The sequence below is a fragment of the Haemaphysalis longicornis genome, unplaced genomic scaffold, assembly GCF_048455015.1.
Source record: "Haemaphysalis longicornis isolate Haplotype H1 unplaced genomic scaffold, Haemaphysalis longicornis Haplotype H1 scaffold_12, whole genome shotgun sequence".
Classification (NCBI taxonomy): Eukaryota; Metazoa; Arthropoda; class Arachnida; order Ixodida; family Ixodidae; genus Haemaphysalis; species Haemaphysalis longicornis.
Genome location: NW_027526225.1, coordinates 12,897,793 through 12,906,685, shown reverse-complemented (window position 1 = coordinate 12,906,685; position 8,893 = coordinate 12,897,793). Strand labels below are relative to the sequence as shown.

Sequence of the window (8,893 nt, the reverse complement as noted above, 5' to 3'; positions counted from 1 at the left end):
CCTGGAAACAATATGGATGTAATCGTTGTGTGCAGATGTTTTTTTTTTGTTTTAAGGTATGTTTTTTTGTTTTAAGGTGTCTCGATGAAAGAATGTCAGCAGTGTACAGAAATGTTAACTGTGATTTTCGAGTTCAGTTTTTATGTTTTCCTAATATGAGGAGTATAACAAAATACCAATGACACGTTATTTCTCAAATAGTTTATTGACATACATTATGTACTGCAGTGATATATTTAAGTATTGTTCTGCACCACTGTAGATAATTTTCACACAATACCTGTGTGTGTTGCCTTATTTTTTACATGCGTTTTGAGGCATATGTTGAACTTTTTTGAGCTTTCAAATATTTATTTGTTCAAAGGCTTTGAACTCCATTATGTAATAATGTTATGTACGCGAGTGATTAGGTTTTGTTGCACTGTCGTTAATTTTGCCAACTGTCTGTGCCGCAGTCAAATACGGTAGTGCTTAAGCGGCGCATAATTAGGTATGCCCGTAATGTATAGTGCTAAAATAAACTGGCTTACATCGCTTCGGCCTTGCGTTCTCGAAAAGCTATTTAATTTTGCCGCTGGAGACGCTTTGCATCACGATCCGCCGCAGTGCTTTCGGATAGCTTCTATCTGTCTCCTATGAGTTGCGCCGCAGCTCTTTTCTTGAAGGTTTACGAAGACGGTCAGTTAAGCTGCTTGCATGATCATTCGCACAGCTACGTTCTTGTTCTCCCTTTATCTATGGTGCTTTGATGTGGGCGCAAATTTCTCGCTACTGCAGAGCTTACGTTAGCGCTATGGAACGCTTCGTTCTAAGGTACGCTTCCCGAGGAGCCGATTCGCTGTTACGAACGCCAAACGCCCACGCGGGGTTTTTTCTTAATTGGCCATTTAATGATTTTGCCTTACCCGAGGGCGAACACGCCGGAGAACCTGGTCCCCTCCTTCCGGAAGCGAGGAGCACAGCTTCCCGCGGGCCGGGCCGAATGAACCGAAAGAACCGGGGTGGAACGCGGGCGCGCGTTTTACCGCGGCTGTAGGTCGGCAAGGAGCAGCGGCTTTAAATAGCCGCGAGGCCTTGGCGACCAATCCGGAAAGCCTCCCGAGACGCTGGCTGAGCGCCCGTGGAGCTGCCGTGAAGACAAGCGAATCGCTTGGGGCCTCGTATGCTGGCCACGAGCAGCGCAGTGAGTAGTAGCCGTCGAACTGCCGTCCAGCGCTGCCAATGGCCAGCCCCCGGCTACCCAGCAGTCGGCCTCGCCACTGCGTTTGAAAGGGAAAGTTGGTTGCGTTTTGCCCAGCGTAAGCATATGTGCTCGACGGTGTGCTCCAGTGACCCAGCAGCAGTTTCTCGTCTGGCTTCTTTTGGCCCACTGCCTCGAGCAAGGGTGTGGTGCGTGGGTGCGGGATAGCGCGCCGTCTTGTTCTCCCGCACAGGAGCCTCGCCTTCATAGTTGCCTACCACTGGTTTACGAGCCCGCAGGTGCCCGAGTGGTTGTCGTGCGGCCCCCAATCCACTGCTCGGAGCTTCCGGGAGGACACTTGTTGCTTGCTTAAGGCTCACTCACGAACAGGCCGATGTTGTCCTAGGCTTGTTCCGCTGTTCCGAGTGACGAGTGTACCGTGCTTACACAGCCAACGTGTGAGCTGTGTGGCGTGGAGAACCGGACAAGCCATCCGAGCCACCAGGCCACTGAGGATCCTCGTCGACGGAAGAAGCCCTCGTGGCAGCCAGCCTCATGGCCGGGCCCAGCAAGTCCCTCTCGGTCAACTTGTTCGCCTGCTGCGTGCTGGTGCTGTGCGCGCTACTCGTCATCCTCCTGCCGATAATGGGCCAGCTCTGGCAGGTAAGGACACTTCGCTGCTTGTTTATGCATGCGTATGCTGTCCCCGGGTGGTGAGGCTGCATTCCACTTTCGCAACTCTTTGTGAAAAAAAAATGCCCTTTTTGTTGTTGAAATCACCGTGGACATTGATTTCACCGACCTAACGAGAGTGCGTAACGGAAGTGTAAAGCGATAGTAAAGGCCCATAGAATCTTCATGGGAACGGGTCGACGGAGAGGGGGTGTCCCGCTGCGAGATTCTGTTTCCTTGTGGGTACCAACATGACGGTTCCTGTACGCACCGTGTGCTGTATACTAGTGTCTTCGAACACTCCTATTGTTGTGAGCAACTGTTAAAAGCACCCAGCTGTTCGAATCAAAGGTATTGAAACGAGCAACCTGCGTTCGAGCCCCAGCAGTGCCGAAACTCTGGCAAGATTTTTTTTCCCTGTGAAATGTTATTTCGGTTCAATGCTTTGCACTCTTTTTGCAAACAATTAGGTTGATATGGCACGTTTAGGTCGGTATAGCGGCGGTACGCGGCATATCACCATGTTTCATTAACCTTCTGCCTCCAACCGGAAGTGCCGGGCTTAAACCTATTTCGGAACAGAATGTCGCTGCCCGGAAGTCCCAACCCACTCAAATACTCACGTCGACTCCCGTTGACAGCTCAATCCTAAAAAAAACATACCGGCCAAGCATGCGGTCAAATGCTCTCGGTGCGCATCTTTTGCCAGTTTGATGCGGCTTAATGGAGACTAACTCTTGTTACCGATAACAAAGAGAGGCCGCGACAACGATGAGCCGAGATGTGCTGGCCCCCGAAACATGTACTCAACTGCGTTTCCCCCTACCTGCTATAACACTGCTACAAGCTCCCTTGGCATTCCTATGCAATCGCGACAAATATACAGACGACACGGCAAATTTTTTCAGCAGTTATGGGTAGGAGTACCTCCTTTTTTTCAACCCCAGGAACACTCGTTCACATTTCTTTTATTTGCTACTTGATATTATTTGCACTCCTCTTCTTAAAAAAGTACTGACCCGAAATTTTTGTGTTAAGTTTTTTTTCGCTGCTATGCGTGCCTACCAGCCCACCAATCATTTTATGACACATTAGACGGTCGAGCGCAGCGTAAACATTCATTTACGGCGTCGTTTATTCGTGTCAGTTTCGGTTTCGACAATACGAACGCCGAGTGGCCGCCATGACAGGAGGGATCACGTGACGTCACCATTCTTGCCGTACCGCTGCCGCCCTAGACGCGCACGCGAGCGAGCGCAAGCGCGCGCCCAGACAGGCCGAGGTCTTACCCGTCCCCACGCGCCCGGGCAGCATGACGTCAGTCCCAAAACCATGACGTGTACGCAAACCCGAGCAGAGCGCGCCAACCACAGGCAGATTGTCAGCTTCGTCACGAAATCCCCGACGTCGGCAGTTTGGGGCAAGTAGCAGATGATGTCATGTCGGCCCGCTCTGGGCTTTCTCGTACGGGCGAAGATTAAAATAGATTTAAAATTTGTTACACCAAACGGTTGCTGTTGAAACTTTCTGGGAGATATCTCCTGATAAAAAGGAAGCATTTTACATAGTTATCTCAGCTTTGAAATTTGGTGTCAGTATTCCTTTAAATCATTGAAGCTATCGCTTTTGGTGTTCAGCACTCAAGCGAACGCTACTGTGATGTGACGGCGTCGCCGGCCTGGTCACCGAGCAAACGAAGACAGAAAGAAAACGGAGGAGGCAAGTGTGTCCAAAGTGTCAAGGGGAGGGCGGGATGCCGGGAGCGCGAGACGCTTCCCAGCGTGGACGCGCTACGCGATACCGAGAGAACGAATGGGCCACCGAATCTAAACCCCCAGGAAAGCGGAAGATCAAAGTATAGAAAAAGTGTGAGCGGTAGGGCAGTATGCCGAGGCCGCGCCACAGAAGCCCAGCAGGCGAAGGACATTGGTCCTTCGGCGTCGTCCTCGCTGCGTGGGTCATCCGAACCACGTGACGTTTGCGCGGGACGTTTAAGCACGATTTACAACAACATGACGGCAGAGTAGCGCGCGCCGCTTTGCGTTCGCTGATCACGCGATCACTTCGTGAGACGAAGCAGCTATGCGCCGTGACCGAAAGGCTGCAATTAGCGCTGCGCAAAAATTTCGCATTATGAAGTATAGTAATTTTCAGCCATATTTTTATCGTAAGACATCCTGACCAACTCGTCCACTTTTCAGTTTCGCCTATTCTTTCAGATTACTCTTACAAATACCGCGCGTCTGCGTTAAAAACGGAACTCAGTCTTTCTACAATTAGTTTATCCTCGCCTCAGTTAATCTTCTTCCCCACGTCAGGAACACTATACCACATAGTATGGGCATGCCCGAACACCACAGAGACCCCTCCCAGTCCCAACCCTGCTCCTTCACAGTGGGCGGCGACGCTGACCACAAGCATCGGCTTGTGAATATGCACGGAAGACCGGCTACAGCCTGGGAGTTCTGGACTGAGGATACCCCTCACTGGCCCGCAGTGACTGCACTCACAACGGATGGGATAAATAGTTTTTCCTCCTCTTCCTCGTAGTTAGGATGTCAGGCTGTTTTTTTTTTTTCACAAATTCTTTCCATCACAACCAGCAGGAAACCACTGCAGCCGACTAGCTCACCGCATTTCGCGCAATAGTCTTTCCAACACAGTTTAGATTTAGAACACAGTTTAGCGTGACCATGATATACTAACAAGTCCCAATAGTCATTTTTTCAACCGCACCTCCCGGGAGTGGAATGACCTACCTCTTGCAGTTGCTATTTTCACTACCGATCCCATTTCAAGCCGGCCATTTTACGATGTGCCACAGTGATTGCTGTGATTGTACACCTACGTTCAAGTGACGTGTCATGCCCACCCCGTATGTAAGGCCCGATGGGAATTTTGAGGAATAAATCAATAAATAAACAACTAAAAGACAGAGCCTGAGGACGAAGCTATGTTGAGCCGTCAATAATAATAATCAATCAATCAATCAATCAATCAATCAATCAACCAATCAATCAATCAATCAATCAATCATGTTTATTTACGTGCCCAGGAACAGCCAGAGGCCTGAGTGCTGGCGCACGGATAGTTACATGAAAACAAAATACAAGAAACATATTGGAAGAAACAAACAAGCGACAAGACACACACAAATTGAAGTAGCGAAAATTACAGAAATAAAGCACAGGCGGAGCCTGGGTACAGGTAAAAAAGAAAAAGAAGATGCCTTTGTGGCTCAGCTTATTGTAATGAATACACAACAAGCAGGGAACAAAGTTTAACAGTAAGACGACAAAAACAATGACAAGAGTATAGAGACAAATGATAAGACAAGCATGATAAGTAAACAGTTTCAAAAACAGGCAACTATATTGGTTAAACAGAACCACGGAGAAACCAAATTTCAGCAATAAAAAAAGAAAAACGAACGACAGAGATATCATAGATGTTTAACATACTGTGTTCAACAGCGCAGTACGGTAAATTGTAAAGGAGCTTTGAAAGATGTCAAGGCGTTCAATAATAATCAATCAATCAATCAATCAATCAATAAATCAATCAATCAATCAATCAATCAATCAATCATTTATTTGCGTGCCCAGGAACAGCCGGGGTCGGCCTTTGTGCTGGCGCACGGAAACAGAAACACACGAAACATAATGTACACATCTTTCAAATACAAAATAAAATACAAAATACAAAAAAACGAAAGGATAGCTTATGTTGAAGTTACGGAATGAAAGTCATTTAAGTGCATGAACTCAAGGATAAAAGACAAATGCAGAATAAGAAAAGTTGGCAGTTACGCCAATACAAACTCACAGACATGTTTGCGAAACCGAGTAATCAATCAATCAATCAATCAATCAATCAATCAATCAATCAATCAATCAATCAATCAATCAATCAATCAATCAATCAATCAGAGTTTATTATAGTGCCCAGGAACAGCGGAGGCCTTCGTGCTGGAGCACTCAGAGGGGAAAATGCAGCACTGTAGTACATCAACAATTTGCTAATAAACACTCAGTGAGCAAAAAAAAAAAAAGAAAAGAAAGAAAGACCTACAAAAAACGACAAAGAAGATTAGAAATAAAATAGTGCAATCCAACCGACTTTACACAATCAAGTCGTGCTGGCGCACAGAAAAGGTATAAGACAGCAATGAAATGCATCAACAGCTGGTAAAAGGACAGTGAGTGAGCAAAAAATAAGAAGAAACTACAACTTCACAGAAGAGTAAAAATGCCATAGTGTAATTTTAGGCAACATTACACAATCAATAGAAACTGTAATCTCTGGTCAATTGCAAGAAGACATCTTACAATAAGCGTAACTATACGGAAGGGTGAGTGAAAAAAAGAAAGTTTTTACAAGATTCTGGAAGCGTACATTTTCAGTTTCAAATGGACGCATGAAGTGAATATGGCAACTTTTAATGATAAAAACGGCAGAAAAAGAAAAATTCTACGATAATTACAGTCGCAGTATCAGCACAATACACGAATAACCAGGAACAAGAACAAGCTCGGTGAAGTCAATGCACACCGTCACACGTCAGGACGATAAGTGAAGAAAAAGAGCACTGCCAAGATGAACCTAGTGTGTCAGAGCTGACAACCCGGCCAAAAACTCCCGAAGAGGACGCTGAAAGATATCGAGCTTCTCGGAGTGAACATTATGCAGATGCTGCATCCTTTGAAGAGGAGAACGTGTGCTGAGAGCTCCAGCTGCTTTAAAATGGTGGGCGAGCCTTGTAGCTTTTTGTGGAACGCGAAAACTGATTGATTCAAGTAGTTCCGGGCATAAAATAATACCATGAAGCAATTTGTACATGAAAAGAAGGTCTGAGTGGGTCCGCCGGGAACTTAGAGAAACAGTTATAGGGATAGGCTCCGAAGGAAAACGATGCCTAAATATTGATAAAAATTTGGTTTGTACACGCTCTATACGTTGACAGTTGGAACTACAGGTTCCATTCCAAACGACAGAAGCATATTCTAGTTGCGGAATACAAAGCGTTCTGAATAGTTTTAGGAATGAAGAAGGAAACCGGAATTCTCGAGAAAACCTGCATACAGCCCCAAGAGAGCGTAGCGCACGCCTAGTAAGTTGAGTGACATGAGGTGAGAAAGTTAAGGCACTGTCGAAAAGCACGCCGAGGTCTCTGATCTCTTCAACTCTAGACAAGTAACCGCCGTTAATACTGTAGCAAAATAAAGTGCGGTTCGTTTTCCTGCTATAAGACATGACCTTTGTTTTTGTAGAGTTAAGATTTAATCTCTTGTCTGAGCACCACTTGGAAAATGAGGATATATCTTGCTCCAGGGCAATGCAGTCATTAAGGGACTCAATCCGTCTGAATATTTTAATGTCGTCAGCGTAAAGAAGGAAAGAAGACATTTTCGACAGTGCCTTAACTTTCTCACCTCATGTCACTCAACTTACTAGGCGGGCGCGACGCTCTCTTGGGGCTGTATGCAGGTTTTCTCGAGAATTATTATAATCAATCAATCAATCAATCAATCAATCATGTTTATTTACGTGCCCAGGAACAGCCAGAGGCCTGAGTGCTGGCGCACGGGTAGTTACATGAAAACAAAATGCAAGAAACATATAGCAAGAAACAAACAAGCGACAAGACACACACACAAATTGAAGTAGTGAAAATGACAGAAATAAAGCACAGGCGGAGCCTGGGTACAGGTAAAAAATAAAAAGGAAGATGCCTATGTTGCTCTGCCCGTCGTAAAGGCCACACGACAGGCAGAGCAACAAAGTTTGACAGTAATACAACAAAAACAACGGCAAGAGTGTAGAGACAAATGAAAAAACGAACAAATGACAGTAAACAGTTTAATAATAATAATAATAATAATAATAATAATAATAATAATAATAATAATAATAATAATAATAATAATAATAATAATAATAACAATACTTTCATTGCCATTCATATTGTAGGAAAGCGGAGCCATGGACTCGGTGAGGCGATGTGGCTCTCCTACATTTATTGGGGTGTGCAAGGCCCGGCCGGAACTGGAGTGGGAGCGGCGGTGGCAAGCGACCGCCCAGGCGCTCGGTCGAATTCGATCTCGTCTTATCGCGTGGCTGCTGACGTGCCAGTCCACTGATGATGATTGTTGTGAAAGGATGCGGATGATGATAGTGGCGCTGATGATTCCGATCGCGATGATACCGCTACAGGGCTCCCACCCTAGCGCGTAGCGCGTTAAGATGACAGATGTATAACAAGTGTGGCGGGAAACAAACTATGTACAGGTATGCACAATTTGTCCGTTGTCATTAAAGGGGCCCTGAAAGGCATTTCGAGCACACTAAATGAACTAGCGCAACCGTTAGATCGGGTCGTCAACGTCCTCTGTGCCAAGTATTACTCTTTTACGCGCAGCGGAAAGCTCACACTTTTGTTGCAAAGTTTGTCGTTTTTTTCTCACCCTTTCCTTCGTGTTTTTGAACGCCGCCATCTTCACATGTCTACATCATCGATTCCCAGATGTTCGTCATGAGCTAGACATCCTGCTATTGGGCGGCTTTTTCACGCACTTCCGGCAGAGAGATGAGTCGTCTGCTCAGCGTCGGCTCGCCGGCTGATCTGCCAGCGGAGTGCCGGAGTGCTTGGGCATTTTACGACAAACGAAACAAGTGTAAAACAAACGCTTAACCGTTTGTATTGAATGCAACACGGCCATAACACGACATGGATATTCTCTTACCTGAGTACGTTCCATAAAGAAAGCGTTCAAGCCCCGTGGCACTTCTTTCGTGCAATCGCAGAGAACGCCATGAGCCGAATGCCCGGGTTTGACGCATACATTTTATTCAACTTCAAAACAATCCAGAGATGCGTTTCTAACGAACCCAACGTCACAACATGCGTTGAAAGTCTGAACCACGATTGACAGAGGATGGGTTGCCTCCTGCCCGTCGTAAATTCGGTACTCACCTCGCGCGCGGTTTGCGGGGACAAACAGCAAGTCACTTAACTCTGGCGCACAAGCCGATGGCTTTTAG

The 8,893-nt window shown here is 46.3% G+C and overlaps 1 protein-coding gene across 1 annotated transcript in view; it reads left to right on the top strand.

Moving 5' to 3' along the window:
• Window positions 1–1,083: 1,083 nt before the first annotated feature.
• The window catches only part of LOC144162418 (uncharacterized), a 63,288-nt gene continuing 55,478 nt past the window's right edge, over window positions 1,084–8,893 (top strand). Inside the window, exon 1 of the mRNA XM_077692938.1 lies at window positions 1,084–1,843. Coding sequence (XP_077549064.1) covers window positions 1,736–1,843 — 108 coding nt within the window. The 5' untranslated portion in view covers window positions 1,084–1,735. The remainder of the gene's footprint in view (window positions 1,844–8,893) is intronic.